This window comes from Ctenopharyngodon idella, chromosome 3, assembly GCF_019924925.1.
Source record: "Ctenopharyngodon idella isolate HZGC_01 chromosome 3, HZGC01, whole genome shotgun sequence".
Taxonomy (NCBI): Eukaryota; Metazoa; Chordata; class Actinopteri; order Cypriniformes; family Xenocyprididae; genus Ctenopharyngodon; species Ctenopharyngodon idella.
The window spans coordinates 11,502,033-11,527,958 of NC_067222.1; the positions used below are offsets into that span (position 1 = coordinate 11,502,033).

Below are 25,926 nucleotides of genomic sequence, written 5' to 3' on the forward strand. Positions count from 1 at the left end.
CATAAAAAAAATACAAACTAATATAAAGATACATATTCAGAACATAGTTTTATTGTTTGTAATGTTTACATTAAATTATGTTACTAATAATAGCATTTACTCTGAGGAAAAAGTAATAAATCCAACACAGGCTTATCAGAAATAAATGCCACCTCCATTTTTTATTGCAAAACTCCAAAAACTAAATACTGTATACTACTGTAAGCTAATACATTTTGACATTTGCATCTCATAACCAGCTCCATATATATTTTCTGATGTCATAAACTACATAAGCTCAGTAGTGCACCTGGTAAAGTAAAATGCTGGCTTTTGTTAACACTATCACCTGTTCTGCTGCCTTCACGTGCTACACATTATCGAAAATACGAGTCTCCTAGGTAAAAGACTGCACATGAATGCCTTCCCATTTCGAAACTTGAATGCATTGAGCTCATAATCACGACTTCAGAGGTGGGCATTATCAAATTTCTGGCAGCATTAGTTCAGAAGCATACACTTGAGAGAAACAGCTGTAAATGTGAGATTTACTAGCAAATCTTTAGTCATCCACTGGGGACAATTTGACTATTCTCCCAGCTAATCGTTGCCTATTTTTACAGCAGGTTTGGCGCAACTGAAAACAACTAAAAACAAAATGGATGGGTGGCTTATAAATATCGAGAATATCAGAGATGATAAAACTAAGGTTAAACTCAATGAAAAACAAGCTCAGTCGTCACACTAAATTGGGTAAGCTGTTTATATTTTTAATGTTTCACTTTAACTTATTACCTTGTCTACACTGGATGCAATGCAGCACACAAAGTCCACAACAGTAAACTGATGCCTCGTTCTATTTCTGACACACTTCTGACATGAAGAACAAATGGATTTGCAGTGGTCACTTCATATTACTTACCAATTCCCTCTCCATCATCCCAGAACAAAGATCCATGTGCTGAACCTCCATCATCAAGAGCAACAAGAAGACCCAGAGGATTCTGACGACTACAAGAAATAATAATAATAAAAAAACACAAAACAAAACAGTGAACATTACATTAGTGTTGTGACATCAAAAGAATAAACATATTAACACATTTACATATTAAAGTGCCCCTATTATGATACTTTAAAGGTTTCTAATGTTGTAATGCATCCAAAAACACTTCTGAAACAGTTCAGTAAAGGATTCAGCCTCTATAAACCCCGCCTTTCTGAGAGCCTGCTCTGCTCTGATTGGTCAGACAGCCCAGTCTATTGTGATTGGTCAGAAACCAAATATCTGAATCTCAGCACTTGATACACAGTGATACGAACAGTAACGATGGTGTTGATTTTACCGTATCTCATCAAAGTGGATTTGCTTTAGCAGCAGAAAACAGCGTCTTCTCGACATGAACAACACGAACCAAACTCTTCCCGTCTCAGATACAACTACAGTATTTGAGGGCGGGGCAAAGAGATGCTGTTCAGCCAATGAAGACCACAGGCTGGCATTATGCAAATTAGTTAAAAAATCTACGTAAGGTCAGCAGGAAGTAAGACTGAATTACTGATGACTTGTTTCAAGTCAGAATCGCTTCTTTTCTTTGAGAGACAAAAACTTCATTTACTTGCGGTTTGATCTTTAAAGTTTGCAGACCTTTTACATTCACAAACAGCTTTATTATACACTACATGAAAGATAATATCTGAAAAAGCATAATATGGGCACTTTAATACTTATTCATTGATCAGAAACTTGGTCATCTTGATATGGAATATGGACATAGAAAATTGACTGTTTGTGGAGTAAGAAACCCTTTGAAAGTGGAAATACAATGCAACTCTAGAGAAATGTCAGAATTTTTAATAAAGATGATGGGCAGCTTGTTGACCTGTAGTGTGTGTTGGTCTCTGCTTTCTGCCAGGGCAGGATGTGTCCTCCTCTCACGTGCAGGTTAATTTTCCATAATGGTGTATCCATATCCACAAACTGTCCTCGCGCTCCAACAACTTCACCCTGGATGATCAATCACATAACAGCAGATAAGAGAAGCCAATATATAGAGGTCAAAGTAGCGCAGGTTGAGTTTGTTTAGAAGCCAGCTGCATTATGACTGCTTCTTTCATTGACATGCTACTAAAATCTTGCTAATAAAGATTTGCATGCTGATATAATTCTTACCGTGTGGTAATCGTACCAGCGGGCGTTTGGCAGGTAGCCCCGGACCACAGTAACACCCTTCATACAACAAAACCAATGAGAAATGAACAAACAACAACACAAACAACACGTGGGTCAGTTCAGGGTATGTGAGCAAAACCTCTTAAACTTAAACATGACTACTGTATACGTTTGGCTTGTAGCGTGATCATAGTATAGTTGTGTTTGTGTGTGTTCAGTACCGGGTCCAGAGCAGCTGTGATCAGAAGAGCCGGACCCCAGAGGAACTGCCTGTCAATCGTCCATGTGTTTTCATCTGTGACAAACCTGCAGTACAGAACATGATCTCATCAACATCGGACATGATTTCATCAACACTGGACATGATCTCATCAGTTATTTTCATGTGTGTGTGAACTTGTGAGAAACACTCACTCGTGCAGCAGGGGTCTGACCACAGTGTTTCCGTGAACATGAGCTTCGTACATCAGTGTGTACAGATACGGCAGGAGGGTGTAGCGAATATTCAGGACATCACGAGACACAGCAGCAAACTCCGGTCCCCAAGCCACGGGATCCTGCCTCTGTCAAAGATCACACAAACTCATCAGATTTTCATCATTCTGCACTTCTGAAGAAAACGAAAACAGATTCTCACGTGAGCTTCATAAGCACAGAGATGAAGGATCTAAAAATCCCCATTTTTAGATCCAAAAAATATTATAATGTGATGAAAAACATGAGAGCTTTTAAAAGGGAAAAGAGCTCTGACATAATATATTCATACTACCTATAGGCTTAGAATAAGATAATCAAGCGTTTGTGTCACACTGGTCCAAAAATCCTCAATCTGTCGATAAGAAAGGTGCCTTGTGTGTTCTTACTGGCATGTTTATGGTGTTGTGGTTTCTGGAGAATGGGTAGAAAGCTCCGAGCTGCATCCAACGCAGACACATCTCGTATTCGGCATGGTTAAAGAAGCCACAGATATCAGCGCCGGTCTAGAACACAAGCAGAAAGAGAAACACAAATATAGATCTCTGTAACAACAGAGCATTCATAAATTAACTCTAGAGTCAGTGTAATGGCTGCATGCTAGTGTCATGCAACTGAACTAAAAATATTATTTGATAGGAAATAAAGCACAAATGATTAATTGATAGGACGAGAGAGGCACTTACGTAAGGGATGCCAAATAAGCTGAACTCCATCATGCCTGAAAAACAGAAAGAGAGAGAGAGAGTTTAGTTTTCATGTATACAGATATTCAGTTTATAGTACAGTAGATACCAAGAAGCACCAAATAATAAGCAGCTATCATCACACCTATGATGGACTTCAGAAGCTGGTCCCAGCGGGAGTAGTTGTCTCCCAGCCAATGTCCTGCCCAGCGACCACTAGACGGGTATGTTGAACGGGTAATCACCACACCTCTCTTTCCAGTGGTACTAAGCAAAGCACTGTGAAATACACACAAACACACACAACAATTAAAACTCCTTCCAGAACAACAGAGAAATAAATCTAGTATTGAATATGGAGGAATAGAAAACTCACTCGTAAGTGGGTTTGGTGTGAGACCAGCCGTACAAGTTGTGGACATCATAATGCCTGACGCGTGTGCCATCAGCAAGGATCTGCTCGCTGTTCATGCATAAAGTCTTATGGTTCAGACCTCTGTACATGGACTCCAGAGCTGGGAAGAGATCACACACATACTTAGGGCAGATTCATTTAGGACAGAATGTGCTAAATACAGGTGCCCCCTTAATAGTCAACAAGAAGAGGCTTAGTTGAATAAAATTTTATTAGTCGGTTTGTCGCAGAAAAAGAAACTCCACAGGAAGTGGTGAAGTCACACAGTCCGTGAGGGACTTGTGGTAATTACAGTATGTCGGGCAGGAAATAAAAATGTTCGCCTATCATCCATCAACCTCAAATATGACTTATCATTTGAAACATGTAAGAAGTAGCAACTTTACATGGCCACTCGCTCAAACGTTAACTTAGATAAATATTGCTATTATTAGCTGCATATTCAAATGTGGAAGCTGAAGTATTAGTGTGCTTACTGCACAACATGGAGGCGTCAGCGCAATCGCTTGCATTTCTTCCTGATAACAGCGTAAACAACTTAAAATACTCCATGATTTTTGGTAATACAGATAAGAGTAATACATCATTCGAAACTTACTTTTATTTGTGTACACTCCACATTATCAACAAAACGTGCCTTTGTAAAAAAAATAAATAAAGAAAACAAACAGGACGCTTTCTGCCATCTCAATCTCTGTGAACTACTTTTTGGAGCACGTCACAAAAATGAACCAAAACTCAGTGTATACTTGACTCACAGACATGAGAAATATATCTATAGAAAGCTTGAAATGTCTACTTTTAAACACATATACTTTCTGATTATGCAATCCTTAAGAAATGTGCATTAAGGTGTGTTCACTATTCTGTGGAGATGATGAGTCAGCATCGTCAACTTCATCTTTGCAGCCGCAACTGGCTCAGAAAACACTAGTTTATTAATAAATAATAAATAATATCTTCTTGCTATTTTTTTCCCGATACATTCATAGTCATTATTTTTGCCAGTGCTATCTAAAAAGGCGTATTATGGTTTAGTTAACTCCCCAGTATATATATTACTTTAGTTGGGGGCAGGCTTAGTAAATGTTGACCATGGTGTTGTAAAATCTCTGTAGCCAATATACATGCCAGGATGTGCTGATAAGAACTTACGGGGCATGTATGGAGGATATTCCAAATTTTGATCCCCTAGACACTTCTCTCCGACGGTGCCATGCACGAAACTGGCCGGCTCATTCATGTCCTTCAGAAAACACAACACAATGACAGTGTTATCATGCAATGAATCCAAAGGAGAAAATAGTGATGATATGCAAATGAGTGTAGAAATGGCGTGTGGCTATGCTAAACCATCACATGTTCTTGAACAGCTCACCATGACTCTGTCAAGTAAGATGTATTCTGAATCAACATTCTTATGATTCTGTCATTTCCCCAGATTTTATTTCATTGTTATGGTTAGAGTTAGATGTGTTGTGCTAAGAGCAACAATGGCATGTAATGGCACAGATGTCCTCAAAGAACATCTCGAACAATTTCAACTAATGAATTCAATTTCATTCCAACATGAAAAATTTCAAAAACAAAGCACTCACGATCCAAAGTCCATCAAACTTCATGATGTTGTTGTAATAGTCTTTAATATGTCCTCCCCACCACTCCGCTGTACTGCTCTTGAAGAAATCAGGGAATGCCACAAAAGCTCGGAAGCGCTTAAAGATTAAAGGAATGAAATGTTAGGTTGGACAAGGTGCTTTAACTAATCTGTTCTAATAGTTTGTTTACTACAGCATAGTACTAGTATGTGTTTATTGGCTGATGGCTTCTACATGCTGATTGGCTGATAGTATCTATGTGTCACACTCATCTCTCTTGACTGCATTTGCAATTATAGCCATAGTACTGATGATTTCAGTATGAATAGACTTGAATATGGAGGAACAAGAGAAAAGATATCCGGTTCTCTGATTAAAGAGAGAAAGAAAGCAATATATAGAGATAGATAATGAAACAGAACAAGAGAGAGAGGCAGATACCTCTACTTGAGTATCCCAGTCCAAAGAATTGTCCACAGTAACATTGGGATAATCAGGCCACACCTATGACAGACAGAAACAACAGCTAAAATCAGTGGTTCAGGATCATTCCTGCTTTCAGTACATGTCCACGTCAACAAAACTTTGTTGCCTCAGAATACATCAAGATATGTTCCTCTTCCTCTCTGTGTTTGTCATACCTTTCCCCACACAATGTCATTGCTGAGCTCAGCAGGCCATTTGATGAAAACGTCTTTTTCAATCCCGGTGTCAAACGCAGGGTAGGAGCCTTTAGTCTCATTGGCCGCTATAGCCGGGTCCTGAAGCACACAAACAAATAAAGCATGAGGTTTTGTTACAGAATACATTTCACTGCATGTTTCTGGCCATAATGATGTCTGACTACAAAAGCTCTGTTTTCATCCTTTACCATTCAATGGAAACAACTTTTTTTTTTTCCAATAATTGAGAATTGTTGGTACCAAAATGAAGATGAAACGCATCCCCTCTGCCCTCATCTGGTCCACCAGAGCAGGGAGTCCCTTGAAGTTCACATTGTCCAGCGTAAAGTCCATCTGCCTCTCCATGTACTCAATGTCTGAATACTGAACATCCTTTGAGGGGACAAAGATCAAATATTAGGATCATTAAACTTAATGACCATGACATCGGAAGTATGTGCTGCTTAGAGGGAACATTGCTAGTGATACTTGTCTTTAAAATAACTGTTAATAAAAGGACTATAATGGAATTTTTATTAAAAAAAAAGATGAACTTTATGATTTGGTGACTCATTCCTGGTATAAAAACGTCCACAGGATGTTGTGTTTTCATCACATCACTGCAGAATAACTGCTTGAGGTATTTACATTGATCCTGAAGTTTTAAAGTTCTGAAGGTCAGTGAGAGTTACATTACTGTTCATTCACACTGAAGGATGAGATCACTTACATAAGGAATTTCAGCAGCTTTCATGTCCTTGTAAAGATCTGCGATCTCTGCATCGTTGGCGTAGCCGTAGCGACAAAGCTGGAATCCAAGCGACCAATAGGCTGGAAGAACCGGGCGGCCGATCATCTGTCAAACAAAACGCACAAACCCAGAGAAAAATATTTGACAGAGTATGCAAATATATTTTAGAACATAAATATTCAAGTGGCTGAATAGAATCGAATGTGACAAGCAAGCTTCCTTTAGATAGATATTTATGTATTTCATTCATGCATGTGAGTTTTCCATTGTTATTTTGTGTGTGCGCTTAGTTTACTGTGGGCAATGAGAGAGACTCCAGCTTCTAAACCTCATCAAGCCAGGAATAACACGCACAGACACACACCTCAGTGTACTGCTGAACCACAGCTTCTGGAGAGGGACCCATCACCATGTAGAAGTCCAAGATTCCTCCGATGGTGCGGTAGGTCAGAGCTGGATCAGGCAGGAAGGTCACATCTAAGAGCAAAACAAGCAAAAAAAGAGAGAGAAAAGGATCATCCCTGTGACTCAATGTGTCGCCTCAGCTCACAAAGAGTGTGTTAAGCATGTTTGAATTACACAAGACTGTGCGTCTCAACAGTGTTCGGCAGCAGCTTCTTTACTAATAACGAAACTGTAAGTTTATCTGCTTCAAAAACAGCACCGTAATTACCCTGCTAGTGAAAAATGTCATTGATTGTTGTTAAACTATTTTATTGATAAAATCGCCAGAGCAGCGCTGGCAACACGTTCCTTAGTCAATGTCATTGTGAGTTTTGATTTTTTTGCTGTGGTCGGCTGTAAGGACCTTTGAAATAACTGAAATAATTTGGCGAAGTGATTTGGAACTGTAATGCAGTCAAGACCTTTCTGGAACTACTTTAGCCTTCGTTTCCCTGAAAATAATTGCACACATTAGAATGTTCGTCAACCGATCAGATTCAAGCATTCTATTCTAACTACTAATTAGTTGTGAAATAATAGGCTTTAAAGGTGCTGTAAGTAGTATTTGAACTATGCTGTTGGACATTGTTGATATTTGAAATCAACCCAAACAAACCCACCTCTCTCTTCATTGCTCCACCTCCAAAACTCACACTCCAATCCTAACCACCCTGCTCCGAGTCAACCCCAGCCCGATCGCTGCTGGCATGCGCGGCGAATGCACTATCAATGCCGCTAAACACCGCATTCTCTAGCGGTCGTCAGTGTGCAGTAGTTTAACTGCAAAACTCTCACTATCTGGCCACTGTTACACACGCAATGCGAGTGTTGCGGGCTGGATCACAGCTGGCGCGCAACAAAATGCTTCGCGAAAAATAAAGCGCAGTTGATGAACGAACGACAAGGAAGCACAAAAAAATGAACATACAGTACACAAGAGTAAATACAAAGTGTTTGTTGTTAGTCGCAAACAGCACAGCAGCTCCAGACAATCAAAACCCAGTGTTACTCACATGAGAAGCGGGATCAAAGCAGCCTCCGCATCTGTTTTCAGGCCTTCCCGCTTAGCTCTCTCCAAAACTGGAAAGCTTTTCTAATATAAACGCGGGTCCTAAAGCATTTTGCCCAGGCATAAACCTTCATTCCAGTGATATTCTTTTGAGCTCTTTTGTATTGTGTCCCATTTCTCGTTCTGCAGTTTTTTTTCTTATTTTCAAATTTCCCTCTTGCTCATTCTCTCTCCTCGACCGTCATACGCCCCCTGATGCTGATTGGTTAGACGTTTGTTGTTGGTCTCGGCCTGACTAACTTCCAAACAGTGTATTTTAAATACTACTGAATCCCCCTTTAATTTATTAATTTTTAAAGCGTCTTCATTGCTTTTGTTTATGACCAAGCTGCCAACTAGACCAGTTTAAACCAACAAACCACCTCAGGCTGGTTTAAGATGTATATTTAGGTTGGTCTTAGCCCATTCAGCACATGTTGTGGCCGGTGTGTCCGAGTGAGACAGACATGGTTAGTGTGTGCTTGAACTTACCCATGGCATTGCTGTTGAGCAGGAGGACGCCGTGAGCGCTTTTCGATTTCTCCAGACCCATGTAGAAGGGATGGAGTCCATAATTGTTCAGTTTATACTACAGATGGGGAGAAAGAGATCAGAGTTTGAGTTTGTGATGTGATGTCAGCTGTCCTCAGTGTTAAACAGATAGGCTGATTAACTGTTAATGAAAGATTTTTATTTAGCTTAAAGGCAAGACCCCTGCAAATCCAATTTTTCTGTTTAAATTAACCTCATTACATCTATTTCTTATTTCATGTAGCTCTGCTTTTGATGCTCTTTCTCTGGGCATTGTTTATATAAAAACCTGTTACATTTCATACAGTTCAATGGTGACGAATATGAAGCAGGGCAACAAATCTGCGTGATGAAGGCAACAGAATGCTGTTATATGAACCTAAAATTTAAGATATCATGGCAAAAATGCCCTGTATGAGCCTCATATTTATCATATGATATAGTTAAGCAGTATCGCACGAGTAAAGAGTGCAATATCACATGAGTCCCGAATAGCACGAGTGCAAACAAGATAGTGATTTTATACAACAGTTCAATAAATAAAAAGTTAATATTGTTATATTTTAGACACAATATTGTCTGTCTTTGCTCAGTTTTGCAAATGAAAATATTCCCTGTAAAGCCACAGCAGTCGTGCATCTCCGAGCAACACACAGCGGTGTTTAGTTTCTGAATAAATCTGCATTTTGAACAAATCGGGTGAATCAATGATTCAATGGCCATTCACTTCATTCCTAAATGAATCAGCCATTTTTACGAATCGAATGAATTACCGTGACCTACTGACAGTTTTAGATTCTTATTTAGAGTATCATTTCATTAAAAAATAATTTCATATTTCCATATTAATAATAATAAAACAAAAAAACATTAAAAGTATAGTTCACCCAAAAATGAAAATTCTGTCATTTACTCACCCTCATGTTAAATCAAATAAAATATTTCATTCTAAAGCTACTTTTTTAATGTATATTTGATGCTTTTCTCATTTAACACAATAATGATTTTAATCAGTCGTTTGGGGAAAACTTCTTAGCCAAATTAAAAAGTGCAATTAAATTGCAATAAATAAAGCCAAAATCTAACAAAAAAGTAATGGCCCTAAAGTAGGCTTCTTTTATAATTTCATCAACCTTATACTGTATATGATGTTTGAGGTGAACCTACTCTCACAGTGATCACTGCTCTGATTGGTCAAATGTGATGTAAAGTGCAGATGACATACAGTATCACACAGTAAGGCTTGTTTCTGACACTCACCCCTGGAGGCTGGTCTTTGGCAAACAGGCCGTATGTGTGAAAGTTGAGGTCATGACTGTAGCTGGGGTGCTCCGTTTCACCAACACCATAGACATAGGTTGAGGGGAGGCGTGTGGAGATCTGAAGGAACTGATCGGAGAATGTGAACCCTGGCACGGCAGAGTCCCATCTAGAGAAAAAGAGATTTAACAAAACATTGAAAACACTGAAAAACAAGTGTTACTGAAAAACTGTGCTTCTATAGTCCTATAACTCTCAGAAATCCCTAAAAGTGCACCATTGTGAAAAGTACAGTAAAACTACCACATGTTTGCCAAAAGAAGCTCTCTGGACTCTTAGCAGAGTAATTGAGGTGTATTACTCACATGATTTCTTCTGAGCCCTTCCTGATCACTTGGATCCCGAATGGCTTGTGCTGGATCTGAACCCTGTACAGTCTGTTGTTTTCCTCTGTCTCTGGTGCGGCGGGCAGGTCGAGGGGAACAGGGACCTCGTAGCGAGCATTGGCTGGGTCAAAGATCTAGATCAACAGGACCAAAATCAGTCCTATTCTTAAATGTATTCATTTTATTTTCTTAATTCCTAAAAAAATTCAACATTAGAGCATGGTGCTAGTAATGAGTTGCCAACATGAACGCTTTAACAAAGTATACCTTAAAGCAATGTAAGTCACTTAGGATAAAAACTTCTGCCAATACATAAATGTAAATTGTATATTCAATCATTGTCTTGGTTTTAATCCTAAACAAGCATACCTTCCACCGCAGGCTTTGTCCACTCAGGTATGTGATTTCCACACGGAGCTTGTCGATGTCTTGAGATTGAAAATGTTGACCTGGGAAATCAGGATTGCGCACTATATCTACAGTGATGCCGCCCGGTTTTTCAAACATGTTGCTGGTGATGTAACCGTGGGTATCAGCGTAATAACACCAGGGTTCATTGTGAACATCTGAAGGCTATGAAAGACAATAAAAAACTTTTGAAGCAGATGTGTTGAATCACATTAGAACAGTAACAGGAAAGACCAGGGTTGAATATTGAAGATCTTCTCTCTCTGACCTTCCAGATGCAGCCGCGGGCTTCACATCTGGCCTGATTGGAACCCCCATCAGGGTGACAATCGATGCGACTAGAGTTAACTGATAAAGAGAGAGAGAACCATTAAATCATTAATGGATTTTCTACATTTCTTTACTAAAAACAAATAAAAATGCACTTGTGACCATACAGCAATTGATTTCTATATTAATACTACATGTTGCATGGCCAATGTAGAAATGAATAATAAAAAAAGCAGTTAGTTCATGTAAGTCACACGATTGTTTCTCTTTGTTTGCCAGTCTCGTGTAGAACTTCCTCCACGAGTTAAGCGTCTTTCCAGACTATATCCAGAATCCAGACATGATGCCCATGATCAGGGTCAACAGGTACTTGATCATGAACACCGTGAAGTCCAGTTTCATCTGCGGGTTGTGCACGGGACATGTGGAGTCTGTTCCCACTGCTCCCCAAAGGCTGTTCGGAGAAGTAATAACACATGATCATGATGATGGCTGGAACCGTCTACAGCAGGGGTGTCCAACCCTGCTCCTGGAGAGCTACCATCCTGCAGATTTCAACTCCAACCCCAATCAAACACACCTGAACCAGCTAATCAAGGTGTTGAGGGTTGCTTGATAATTACAGACAGGTGTGTTGGAGCAGGGTTGGAACTGAAGTCTGCAGGACAGTAGCGCTCCAGGAGCAGGGTTGGACACCCCTGGTCTACAGGAAACTGAAGATGCCCATGCGCACCATAAGCTTCTCCAGCTTCTCTGTCTTGGTGCCGTTGTGCTTCATAATGATCCTGATGCGGAACAGAGACACGAAGCCCGTCAGGAGGAACGAGGTGCCGATGAACAGTATTTAAAATGCCACTTCCTGGTATAGTCGGGTGTCGCTTGGGTCACAACTGGAGTCGGGTTGACGGGCGCACTCCTCTAAGATGTGTTCTAGGATAACACTAGTTGTGTATCTCTTCTATGGGACAGATTGTATGTCTTTCCCACATGTTGTTTTCATTTGCATCAAATAAATATGATTTCAATATATTATTATTATACATATCGACATATTGGACAGCTTTTGCATAAATCTCATTTGCATAGGTAATGTAAAAACATGGTACACAACAAATTCTGAAATGATGAAGAACTAAAATCAGCGTCAAATGTTCAGACAAACACTTCTTTAATAGAATAAAAGGAGCAATAGCTTTACTACTACTACTACAACTAACAATGATAATAATAACACATATTTGTTGATGTATTTTATTGTCAAAAATAATATAAATGCATTCATAAGAACCAAAACTTTAGCTGATATAATGATATAATTGTTGTTGTTTTATTGTCTTAATATTATCATAATAATTAAAAAATAAACTCTTTAGTGCACATACTGTATTAGGTCATGTGAAACATGGAATAATAGTCTTACCTGAAGCACTTAAAGCTGCGAGAAGACAGAGAGACAGGTAAACAGTCCAGACCGCCATCGTTTCTCAGAGAACACTGGAACTCTGCATAAAATTTAAAACAGAATTATACACAAATAATTATTACAAAGTTTACATGGTTCAATCAGGTATTTTTGTGACACAAACCTGTCCAGTAGATCAATGTCAATGTCTGGATATTGCGCTGTGGAGCCCTGGTTTATCTTTTTATACAGTGGAGGAGAGTTTGTTTATCAGCACCTGCTCATGTTCTCACTTCATGTACAAACAGTGTTTTTATATAGTTTGTACTTGACCCTCCTCTGTTATAAAACCATTATTGTTTTATATGTGTTCTTGGTATGTATACTGTTTGGTATGAAAATGTTCTATTGAATTAGAAAGAATATATATATATATATATATATATTTATTTATTTATTTATTTATTTTTTAATCAAATCAACACAACTGTTAATTTTAAAGCTGGAACTATACAATTTCTGCGACACTATGAACTTGTCGTATGATGTGATAAAAAATGTGATAGGAGTGTGTAAACAACATGTGAAGAGAACATGAGCAGTTGCTGGAATCAGCATTACCTTGAATATATCAGTCACCTTGAATGAATGAATGCAGTAAATCATTCACATTCACCTAAAGTGTAAACTATTCATCACACGTAAACGTGTTTCATATCATTTACAGATCTTCTTTAAAATTATGTACAAACTGCATTTTTTTAGTTGATCATTTATTTGCCATATGCAAAGCTTCTGTTTTCCTTTCAGTTACAGGATATGAAAATCTATACAAATCCCTTACAGTTGCATGCAAAAGTATGGGAAACACTTGCAGAATCTGTGAAAATGTGAGTAATTTTAACAAAATAAGAGAGATCATACAGAATGCATATTTTTTATTTAATACTGTCCTGAGCAAGATATTTTACATAAAAGATGTTTACATATAATCCACAAGACAAAAAAATAGCTAAATTTATTAAAATAACCCTGTTCAAAAGTTTGGGAACCATTGGTTCTTAATACCGTGCGTGGTTACCTCAATAAGGCGTGTTTTGTGGATGCCCTGGGACTGAACTTGCCTATACCCCTGTATTAGACATACCTTGAAAGTGTTTTCTGGGCATTCAGGATGATTTGTTGATCAGATCTTATGTAAGAATCATACGTGGCAGACATCCATATACCCATCAATTTGATGATAATAATGTACCACAGCAGTGTAAGGACAGAAGGAAAGATTTATTTTACAAATCGCTATCAAGACACCTTTTCCTAAAGTAGATTTAGAGTGCTTGAGAAAAAATGAAAAGCAATTTGGAGAAAAACATAAGTCAGAAAAAGACAGGTCCTGTGCCAGATTATAACGTGAGTCTGTAGAACATTCACCAAGCCGCATAAAACCGTAAAAAGCTGTCAAAAAACACAGCCTCGAGAGCGATGATGTGATTGGAAAATAGCCAATTACGCAAGGATGAGATTAATGTATGTAACAAGCTGATCGTAATAGGAAGACGTTTAAAAGATGATTTTCATATACATTTAAGTAACAGACAAAACTGATGGTATGGAAAATAAGCTCGGACAATTTGAATTATGATACCGAGCATAAAATCGAATACCTGCCAGAGTTTTGCGTAAAGTAGTGTAAAGTAACTTCAAATGGCGAGATTCAAAACAATAGACTAAGAATGTGCATATGGTAGAAATCACAATAGGAAATAAAGGGATTTAAAAAGTGAGACAAAACATAGTAAACCATGACCAAGAAGAGTTGTATGCTTAAAGAGTAGAAGGTGCAACTCCCTTGGAGATGTAAGCTCTTGCAGACTCTAATAAATTATCATAGCTGGATCTTAGTTTAAGAGATTTTCGGCCAATGTTGGGCATGGTGTTGGATCCTGGTTGGCTGTAGGAGAGAGACGTCTGAAAGCTAGAAAATGAAAGTGAGAAAGGGCATCAGCAATTTCATTAGAATGCCCAGGGATATGTTCGGCTTTAATAATGAAATTGTGAATAACTGATTTCAAGGTTAAACGTCTTAGAATAGACATAATAGCTTGGCAATGCGAGCTTCCTTGGTTGATAATAGCGACAACTGCTTCGTTGTCACAGTACATTATTATTTGCTTACGCGACCAAGCCGAGCCCCACAAAATGCTGGCAGTAGCCATTTCGTAAATTTCTTGCAGAGCTGATGAGGCCGATTCTTGTCCCTTCCAAATGTCTAATAAAAGCGCCCAAAACTTAAGGACTGACAAGCAACCATCATCTAGATAGATCACTTAAGTTTTGTACCGAGTGAGCCAAAGACAACAAGCGAGAAATAAAGAGATTGACCTTGGGGAATAATTCTCATTGCGAAAATAAGAGGGTAACTGTTCTTGAAGAAAGAAACAATTCTGTTACAGACCTAATTCTATTTAGTTTCCCATTAGGAAGCATGGCTTGCATCGTGATAGTGTCAAGAATAATTCAGAGGAATTCGATAGATGTAGCAGGACTCAGAGTTTTCTCTTTTGAGAGTGGAATGCCCAATTCGCAAAACACTCTTTTGAGCGTGTCGAGCACTGTGCTATCCGAAGAAGGAACGTCAATTAGTGGAAAATCGTCGAGCAGGTGTAGCATGAATGGGAGCTTGCTTACATTCAAGAGGATCCAACACAAAGCCTCAAAAAGTCAATTGAAGGTGTGCGGACTACTCCTACAGCCGAAGGTGAGTCTCACCGCCAAGTAGAATTTAGATTCCCATTTGATGCCAAACAGTGGCCAATCAAAGCATCATCGACCGAAGCATAGTACAAAGAAAAAGGTTCTAGAGGGATACATTCGTTTACGCTAGCGAATCTATTGGATTTGGGAGTAGACATGTCAAATATCAGACGCTTTTTTCCTGAATATTTGCGTGTGGCTATGCTGATAGAATTAACTCGAAAGGGTGAGAAAGGAGGAGAACTGAAAGGTCTGATAAGGTAACCTTTATTCAGTTCTTTTTCAAGAAGCAACTTGAGGTTCAGCTAAAGCAGACTGCAAGTTTTTTGCTACATAGGAAGAAGACAGTGGTGAAAGAACGCCGACCCGAAAACCTTGAGAAAGCCCAGAAATTAAATCATCTACGAAAACTAGATCAGGGTGAGGAAAAAAGGTAGCTTGAAAGTGTTGCTATATTAATAGGGGTAGATTGTTGGCTATTCAGAATTTTTTCTGATGAGGCGCTTTTCCTCGTGTCGCTGGCCTGAAATGATTTCGTGTGAGGGTCCTTGCAAAAACTGCAAACATGCGAAAATCTACAATTAGAGAAAGAACACACTGATTCATTGAAATTGTTACATAAAGAAATGCCATGAAATGTATTGATGGGTTGGCCTTTTATATCAACATGGGTACATGAATGTTCAGTACCATGGACAGCGGTCAGTCCTCTGCTAGCACGAGTTTTAGGGCAGAAGGATGCCCAGTGGCCGTGGGAACTGCACACGACACAGGTCAGAGCTTTTTGACCACCGAAATGCCGTAACAAAAATCTATGATTGACCAATCCAATCTACTCTTGAACAAAGTGATGAATGAAGCAGATTTAGCTGATATTCATAGTTAATAGATCATACTTCCATGAAGTACAAGTCCATCATATACTGACAATTCAGTCGCATAGCGCTGATAAGAACGCTAGAGGTGGATTTAGCCACTGGTTTGTATGAACTGCTTGCATCAGCTGCTGAAGAAGTTGATCATGTTCCGTTGCCTCTTTAATCACATCAGCTGTCCTGTAAGTCATGTATCTGTACCAACAGTACTTTTTTCACATAATCCCTTTGGCAAGCGAAGCCTGGAAAGAGAATCAGCAACATTTGTCTTACCGACTATGTGCGATATTTTATAATTATGTGGCTGTAGCCTCTATCCTAAACACAGAATACATTGTGGAAGCAGTGTTGTGGTTTTTTTTAGGATGTGAATAAGAGGTTTATGATCAGTCTGTAATGTAAATTTTCCTCCACACAGATATGTTCAGAAATGTTCAACAGCCCAAACACAGCCAAGAGCTTTTCGCTCTATTTGGAAATATCGTCTCTCTGTGGCATTTAGGGAACAACTTGCATAAGTGACTGGTTTGTTGTGTCTATCTTCTTGTCTTTGAAGCAGTATCGCCCTGAGGCCAACAGGGCTAGCATCGCTCATCACATATGTTGGTGCATTAAGTTGAAAATAGGCAAGACAAGGTTCGCTTGTTAGAGCTTCTTTCATGCTGTTGAATGACTGTTCATTCTGAGTTGTCCTTTCCCACTGAACATTCTTCCTTGTTGGTCGTCTGAGTGGTTCTTAGATGTTTGCAAGGTTAGGAATAAATTTCATTAGATATCCACATGTACTCAGAAAAGATCTCAGCTGACATACATTTTGTTTCAATCTTTCCTCCAGCTTACTGTCAGTGTCAGTTTACACTTCTATGTCATCCATATACCAAACTACACCAGGTAATCCACAAAGTATTGAGTCCATGGCTTTTTGATCAGCCTCTGGTTCACTAGAAAGGCCAATATGAACTTTTTGGAAATAGTAGCATCCTGTATGTGTGATGAAGGTTGTCAGATTTCTTGACTGCTCTGCTAAATCAACCTGCTAAAACCCTTTCCTGGCATCCGATTTAGCAAATACTTTTGCACCTTGCATCACTTAAAGAATACTATAGGAACAGGTCTTTCTCGAATGACTGCTTTATTGATCTCTCTTAAATCACCACACAAGCTCACCTCTTTCTTTGGTATCAGTAAGAGGTTGGGGATCCATTCTGCTCCTTCATTGACCTCCTCAATAATTCTTTCTTCAATCATCTTATGGAGCTCTTGATTGACAGCTTCAATCAAGTGATATGAAACTACTGAGTCATTGTGCCACAGGTGATATTTTCTCATCCACAGTGACTCAGTGAGAATATCCGTAAATTTTTCCCAGTCATTTAAACAGTGACTTTTTGGCCAGTTTTCTGAACCTGTCTGGGGAATTTTCCACTTTGTTCACACAACACCTGTTAAACTCCCAGCTTAAAACATGCATTCCTCCCCAGCAGTGGTTGTAACAGTTCCTTTAATCACATGATTGTGTCTTTTTATTTGATTTAGTTCTGTCTTTGTATTTTAAACCAGCATCAAATAAACCTATGCATTTCAAGAGAGCATCTTGTACATATGCAAAACATCTTTTGTTCGTCCAACACAGAGTGATGCCTTTCTCTGCAAATATAGTGATATAGAGTATATATATAGATATATATATAGAGTTGCTCAGTGATGAAATTTTTTCTACTGCCTGTATCCACAATCATTTTGATTCTTTGGCCTTGCACATTTATAGTCTCTTTACCTTCTGAGTTGATGGAGTCCTTTGAATCATCAGAATCGGACTCATGCACATTTCTTATGAGTTTCTCTTTAGATCCTGACTTTTTATCCATTTTCTGATCTGCTTCTTTTTTTCTACACATCCTTGCAAAGTGTCAGATCTTTTTTTACAATAGAGGCACACTGTAAAAAAAAATTAATTCACTCAACATTTTGAAAGCATTATCTTCCGCGACATAGTACACAATGCCATGACGTTCTACACAATGACATGACGTACTATGTCATGGAGTAGTGTAGAACGTCATGGCATTGTGTACTATGTTGAGGAAGTTAACGCTTTTTGGACATACGTCGAATGCATATGGCTGTTGCGCCTGAAGCCCGTAATTTTACTTTATAAAGTTTTAAATAAGGATATTTGTCTTACACAAATGCATCAATTCGCTTCAGAAGGCCTTCATTAACCCCCTGGAGTCGTATGGATTTTTTTTTTTTGTCTTCAAAATTTGGGCAGCCATTCACAACCATTATAAACCTTCGAGGACTAAGGATATTTTAAAATATATCTCTGATTGTGTTCATCTGAAATAAGATACAAGTCATATACACCTAGGATGGCTTGAGGGTGAGTAAATCATGGGATAATTTTCATTTTTGGGTGAACTATCCCTTTAAGCTAGTCCTAGACTAAAATGCATGTTTGAGCTGTTTTAACTGAAAGCAACTTGTACTGACATATCTTAAAATATATCAGTGCCATTGTTTTGTCTCTAGATGCACACCAGTAATGTTTTTTTCAAGTGTACATTTATAAAAGTTACTTAAATATCCTAATTGAACTAAGGCCTAATCCTAGCGTAAACTAAGCCCTGTCTGTGAAACCGGGCCATAAAGTTTAGTTGGATTAACTTTATGAAAGTAAGGTGAAATTACTTTTTAAAGTTTTTAGTAAACGTTCCCTGTGAAATATGTTTTTATTTTATTTTTTGTTCACTCAACTTAATTTTTTGAGGTACTAACTTCCACTGACTTATTTAAGTTTTAATTACTTGACAAATTTAGGTAATTGAGCTTATAATGTTTAGTTGGAATAACTTCATAAAAGTAAGGTGAACTTAATTTTATTAGTTTTCAGGACCAAAGTTTATAAGTATAAAATAAGTCAAACAAGGTTAAATGAACATTAAAAAAGTAAGTTCACTTTACTTTCTTAAAGTTATTCTAACTAAACTTTATAAGTTCAAATAACTAAAATGCTTAAAATTCTAAGTAAACACAACTTAACTAAGTCAATGTAAAAAGATAACTCAAAAAGTTAAGTTAAAGAATTTTTTTTTTTTGCAGTGCATATTGCTGTTTTTGCTCTGCATTCACTGGAATGGTGCGTGGCCAACCTGCATCTGTGTCATTTCTTATCATTGTCTGCGCGTGATTCGTCTCTGTTTACTCTCTGTCATTTTGCATGTGTTCTCTGCGTGCGAGTGTGCTGTTTACCACGGAGCAATGGAAGAAGGTGGCCTGGTCTGATGAATCACGTTTTTTTTTACATCTCATGGATGGCCGGGTGCGTGTGTGTCACTTACCTGGGGAGCACATGGCACCAGGATGCACTATGGGAAGAAGACAAGTCGGCAGAGGCTGTGTGATGCCTTGGGCAATGTTCTGCTGGGAAACCTTGGATCCTGCCATACATGTGATGTTACTTTGACACGTACGACCTAAGCATTGTTGCAGACCATGTACACCCTTTCATGGAAACAGCTTGTAGGCAGTGGCAGCAAGGCAAATAATCACAAGAGTGTGATCATATAAATAATACTCATATTTTGCAATTATGCATTTTGATTTTAAATGATTAAATTAATTCATATTATAGTAGCCTTCACTACATATACAGTATGTATTATCATTCATTATTGTGTATTATTTTATTAACGAGGGTTAGAAGTTAGAAATAATATAGAACAAAGTCATAAAAACATTTATGTATCAAAAGTGCTAAACCTGAAGTTCCAATGGAGCAAAAAGTAGATAAAAACAAACGACATTCTCTTGACATTAGATTTACCTCTTTATTATTTATCTTTATCAATTAGTGGACAGAAATGGATAGTATTAGTAAAGTTGTATATAATGCAAGACCTATATTCTATATCATTCTCATCATTTATATTTAAAATTTTAAAGGGTTGTTTAATGTCACTTTTACAAGATGTAAAATAAGTCTCTGATATCCCCAGGATGTGTATGTGAAGTTTTAGCTCAGATACTCTACAGATAATTTTTTATAGCATGTTAAATTTGTCACTTTTTGAGGGTGAACTAAAACGCTCCGTTTTTGTGTGTCCCTTTAAATGCAAATAAGCTGCTGCTCTCAAAAGGGGGTGGAGTTTCAGGAGCTCGTGTTAGCACTTAGCAGCGCCTCACATTACCTCACGCAGACTCACTGAAATGTCAGAAACTGCTCAGCCTTTTATGTTCAAAACGGTGTCGGACAATGATGGAGAGACTCAAGAAGAAGTGACAACATTTTGAATGCAACAGGACGTTTCCGATCAGTTAGTTGATGAATTTATGTAGCTAATGTTGAGTTAACTATTTTAAAGTCATTGATTATCATATTCTGTCATGATATTCTATAAATCGCTCGTGTGGGAACTGTTGTAAGATGCCCACAAAGCCAGAGAATATATGCTGCATGAGGATAGAACAGGTTTAGTTGCATTTTGTCGTCTTGCTTTTATGACATGCTTTATTTGTGTTACATACTGTAATGCAGTAACATCAAAGAACTTATACCAAAGACTATAATAACATTTACTTAAAGGGACTTTGCTTATACTGACAAGAAGTGAAACTCAATAGAACGTTCCATTGCAACACCGGCGCCCAGCAGCAGCCCTACGCTTCCGCCATTTTGGGGTGAAAGCGACTCGGCAGTCCACTAGTTTCTATGGCAATATCAGCTGCTTTGTTAAAAAAAAAAACGTACATTAAAGCTAAAATCCAACCTGAATGATGACAACACAGAATAAAATACTATCACTAGTGATCATCAAGTCCTTTTTACAGTTTATTTTACGGACTTTGTGTTTAAGTCTTCCACTTTTTTCAAAATCTTTGCTCTCTAGAAACCCAATCAGTTTGGGTTAAAATTCTTTGAAGTTCAAGTATTATAAACACTGAATAAATACCAACATATGAAATTAAATTAAGGACATGCATCAGAAAAATTGGGAATGTTGGACAATAAATATAACAGCTTGACAGTAAACTGTTTTTGCAGTGTTGTCTTATATTAATGTCCCTCAAAGCAAGACTATGTAAACAAAAAAACACAGCCACTGTGTCCAAAAGTGGCAATTATGGGATAACAGATGCAGAAATGCATCATGTTCTATAAGATCATTATGTTTGTAGCGTGATCCAGGGGATTAAAACGTATATATTTCAGACCTAGTGGAGTAATTTACTATTACTATTACTCCACTAGGTCTGAAATATATTGTACGTTTTAATCCCCTGGATCACGCTACAAACATGATGATCTTAACTTTATTAAATATTAATTTACTATTAATAGTAAATATGTAAAGTTGCATAAAATGGAAATACTCAATAAAGTAGGCTAACTACGTTACCTCAGATGTGTACGTTAATGGTTGGGTTCCACAACTGATCACATAAAACACATATAGGCTACAACATTTACTGTTGGTGTCATAAAATTTACTGAATCTGAGAAATTTTCGATTGCGTTTCTAATTTGGCTGTGAGATTCGCTGATTTTGGGTGCGTAAGATGTGATGGATTCTATGGACTAGATGCACAAGATGGCGCCTGTGCACATGTGTACTTTTGCTCATGCCCTTAAGGTCTTAGCGACGCTTGCATTTGGTGCAAGAAGAAACTTAAATATGAAACTTGGCCAGATATAATAGATTTTTTTTTTCTTTCTTTTAATTAAAGAGAAGATGGTGGTCTATCAGAGATGAAAGAAAACATCCTTGTTTATATATTATTGTGTAACGTTATCTCTGTGTGGTAATTCAACGAGATATGCAATCTTTGACTTTCAGTCTTTCTCCTGTTGATTATGCGGTTCAGACTCAGCGGTGATCCACAGGGATCTCTTTATCCATACAAAACACTCAAGTGTGTAATATATATCTCCTGATTTTGTTCTGACAGCTGGGGGACTAAATGGCTCAAAAACTGCCTTCTCTTTCTGCGTGGAACAACACTCGACCTTCATGAAGATCTAATGTTTGCTAATGTCAACCGAAGATTCAGTCCTCATCAGAGATATAAATAAACATGGGAATATGATATGGACTCAGTGTATGCTTAAGTAACTTTATTTGGTAACATTATTATCGCTAACTGTATTATTAGTAGCCAATGTAATTTAAATGCATAATTTTCAGTGTTTGTATTTCCGCTGTGCGTTTCTATTAATTACTGCATTTATTTAGTTCAAGTGAGATGAGTAAAGAGCATCTGTTGCATAAATCATTATCTGTGTCGTCTAAGCAGCAAAAAAACGTATTTTACTACGGGTAAAAAAAAAAAAAAAACGTACCTATATTAAACTGTTTGCTACAGTTAAAAATGTAAATTAATCGCAATCTTTTCACAGCCCTTGTTTTTATCTAAAAAGATAACTGAAGAAATTGTAAAATATGATCACATTGATGGAGCAATTGATGTAGGTAAGTGAAAATATATTCAATTCAATTCAATTCACATTTATTTGTATAGCGCTTTTCACAATACATATCGTTTCAAAGCAGCTTTACAGAGAGTGCATGTCAACATTACAATTTGGAGAATGCAGTTAGCTAATAATGTAATAATTTAGGCAATTAATATACAATCACTGTTAGTAATTTAACTGAAGGTAGAAGCAAAGAGCTCCTGGAAAAATGAATTACATATTAACAATAATTAGGATACATAGAAATTTGCGAATGTGCGTGTTGATCCAGATGTTGCATCTTCTGAAGTCCTCGCAGGAGTTGGCGAGGAGTTGGAGTCTCGTCCAAAGTTTTAGTCATCTGAGGTCTTCTTAAGAGGCTGGATCCAAACTGAAACTGATGTACACTCTAGTCACCTCGGGACAAAACGGAAAAGCAAACGGAGAATAATTAGCATAGCTGCTGTTCATAACATTAAGCAAAGATAGTCATGTGCAATTGATCTGATATGAGATGCATTATGTGAATGCTTGGCTAAAGAGATGTGTCTTTAATCTAGATTTAAACTGGGTGAGCGAGTCTGAGCCCCGAACATTATCAGGAAGGCTATTCCAGAGTTTAGGAGCCAAATGTGAAAACGCTCTCCCTCCTTTAGAGGACTTAGCTATCCTAGGTACAACCAGAAGTCCAGAGTTCTGTGATCTTAAAGAGCGTGAAGGATTGTAGGGCGATAGAAGATCGGTTAAGTACACAGGAGCTAAACCATTTAGAGCCTTATAGGTCATTAGCAGTACCTTATAATCGATACGGAACTTAATAGGTAACCAGTGTAGAGATGATAAAACTGGTGTTATATGATCATATTTTCTTGACCTGGTAAGAACTCTAGCAGCTGCATTTTGTACTAATTGTAGCTTGTTTATTGAGGAAGCAGGGCAACCAGCTAGTAATGCATTACAGTAATCTAGTCTAGACGTCATGAAAGCATGAACTAACTTTTCTGCATCAGAAACAGATAACATATTCCGTATCTTAGCAATGTTTCTGAGGTGGAAGAAGGCCGTTTTTGTAACATATGAAATATGATTTTCAAAGGACAAGTTGCTGTCTAATATAACACCCAGGTCTTTAACTGTCGAGGATGGAGTAACAGTACATCCTTCTAAATGCAAATTGTAGTCTGAGAGATTCTGTGTACAGGTTTTTGGCCCAATAAGTAATACTTCAGTCTTATCTGAATTTAATAGAAGAAAATTACTAGTCATCCAATGTTTTACTTCTTTAACACAGAGTCAGATTGGATAATTTTGAGATTTCATCTGGTTGTGTTGAAATATATAACTGAGTATCATCAGCATAGCAGTGGAAACTAATTCCATGTCTTCTTATAATATTACCAAGTGGCAGCATGTATATTGAAAATAGCAGAGGGCCTAACACAGATCCTTGCGGCACTCCATAATTTACTATCGTTATTTTTCCCCGTTTAAATAAACAAAATTGTGACGGTCTGATAGATACGACCTAAACCACCGTAATGCCTGTCCCTGGATACCAGTGTAATTCTGTAGTCGATCTAAGAGTATTTTATGATCTATAGTGTCGAACGCAGCACTGAGATCAAGTAACACTAGTATTGAGATACAGCCTTGGTCAGAAGCTAGAAGTAAGTCATTTGTAATTTTAACGAGCGCAGTTTCTGTGCTATGATGAGACCTGAATCCTGACTGATATTTTTCATAGATAGCATTTTTTTGCAAGAAGGAGCACAATTGGACCGACACCACTTTTTCTAGTATTTTAGATATAAATGAAAGATTTGAAATGGGTCTGTAATTTGCCAGTACATTTGGATCTAATTGTGGTTTCTTAATGAGAGGCTTAATAACTGCTAACTTGAACGGTCTTGGAACATGACCTAGAGATAAAGACGAGTTAATAATATTGAGAAGAGGCTCTTCTGCTACAGGTAACAATTCTTTCAGTAGTTTAGTGGGTATTGGATCTAATAAACATGTTGTTTGTTTAGACACTGTGATAAGTTTATTTAGCTCTTCCTGTCCTATAGTTGTAAAGCACTGAAACTGTTCTTGAGGGACGATAATTGAGGCTGAATCATAAAACTCTGTCAAAGGTTGTACATTTACAATTGTATTTCTGATGCGTTCGATTTTTTCAGTAAAGAAATTCAGAAAGTCATCGCTACTAAACTGTAATGAAATGTTTTGTTCTGGTGATGTCTGTTTATTTGTTAATCTAGCCACTGTACTAAATAAGAACCTTAGATTGTTTTGGTTATTTTCTATGAGTTTGCGGAGATGCTCAGCCCTGGCTGCTTTTAGAGTCTTTCTATAACGGGACGAGCTGTCTTTCCACGCGATTCTGAAGACCTCTAAACGAGTTTGTCTCCATTTGCGTTCTAGATTACGAGTTTCTCTTTTGATAGCGTGAGTAATACTGTTGTACCATGGTACAGTATTTTTCTCTCTAACCTTTTTTAATCTCATCGGTGCAACAGTATCTAATGTACTAGTGAAAGTGGTGCACATACTGCTAGTAATTTTCTCGAGATCATTTGTGTGTTTGGGTACAATGAGCAGGTGAGACAGATCAGGCAGTTTATTTGTGAATTTATCTTTAGTTGTCGGAAGAATTGTTCTACCTAGTCGATATCGTGGCGCAATTTGACAAATATCAGCAGTATGCAGTACGCATGTTACAAGGTAATAATCAGTGATATCATCATATGGTCAGAATTGAGAAAATAGTATTTATGGAAATAAATTTATCACAGGGCAAACGTGTAAATGTTCACAAGGCATTTTATGCAGACAACTCTAATCGTAGTATATTTACAGGCATTATTGTCATTGTATATGCGTATGCACCATGAGTTTGTTAATCTAACCCATCCATGCATGCATGCATTTAAATGGCATTGGCTCATGTGATTGTGCTATATATCTTCTTGGTTGTATTTTAAGTGATATAACAGATCTATAAACAACTATAGATAATTTTCGGCTTTCTCCGGCACTCTGCACCGGCATAAAGCGAAACCGGAAATGTATATGTGTACACTCGCTCATCGAAAATCCAACATGGCTGCCACGTGCAACTAGTCCATTGTCCAGTTGGCATTTTCACCCCAAAATGGCTGCCATGCTACCGAAGCGCCACCTAGTGGCTGTTACCAAAAAAGCATCAGAGTTTTGCCTCTTGGCGTCTATACTCTTTGGTAACATGGCCCCTTTGTTGCGTGTTCTCGGGGGCAGGGTTCATGTAAATTCTAGGGTTAGCGATGTCACCAACCTGGGAAGAAGCTTGTTGTAGTCCCTACCAGCCATTTGTTGTA

At 37.9% G+C, this 25,926-nt stretch overlaps 1 protein-coding gene across 16 annotated transcripts in view; it reads right to left on the reverse strand.

Moving 5' to 3' along the window:
* The window catches only part of LOC127509845 (sucrase-isomaltase, intestinal-like), a 58,095-nt gene that overhangs the window by 1,982 nt on the left and 30,187 nt on the right, over window positions 1-25,926 (reverse strand). The window contains exons 28-45 of one of the 16 annotated variants that reach the window (XM_051888966.1): window positions 10,022-10,190; window positions 8,723-8,819; window positions 7,103-7,215; window positions 6,718-6,843; window positions 6,249-6,380; window positions 5,967-6,086; window positions 5,767-5,829; window positions 5,326-5,442; window positions 4,883-4,973; window positions 3,689-3,827; window positions 3,458-3,591; window positions 3,313-3,347; window positions 3,016-3,132; window positions 2,567-2,715; window positions 2,374-2,458; window positions 2,153-2,209; window positions 1,863-1,987; window positions 902-990 (exon numbers count right to left, since the gene is read on the reverse strand). The exons of 3 other annotated variants lie outside the window; for them this stretch is intronic. In XM_051888966.1, the coding sequence (XP_051744926.1) occupies window positions 902-990; window positions 1,863-1,987; window positions 2,153-2,209; window positions 2,374-2,458; window positions 2,567-2,715; window positions 3,016-3,132; window positions 3,313-3,347; window positions 3,458-3,591; window positions 3,689-3,827; window positions 4,883-4,973; window positions 5,326-5,442; window positions 5,767-5,829; window positions 5,967-6,086; window positions 6,249-6,380; window positions 6,718-6,843; window positions 7,103-7,215; window positions 8,723-8,819; window positions 10,022-10,190 (1,958 nt within the window). The remainder of the gene's footprint in view (window positions 1-901; window positions 991-1,862; window positions 1,988-2,152; window positions 2,210-2,373; window positions 2,459-2,566; window positions 2,716-3,015; window positions 3,133-3,312; window positions 3,348-3,457; window positions 3,592-3,688; window positions 3,828-4,882; window positions 4,974-5,325; window positions 5,443-5,766; window positions 5,830-5,966; window positions 6,087-6,248; window positions 6,381-6,717; window positions 6,844-7,102; window positions 7,216-8,722; window positions 8,820-10,021; window positions 10,191-25,926) is intronic. 12 more of the 16 variants (XM_051888965.1, XM_051888968.1, XM_051888969.1 and 9 more) reach the window with 12 other exon arrangements.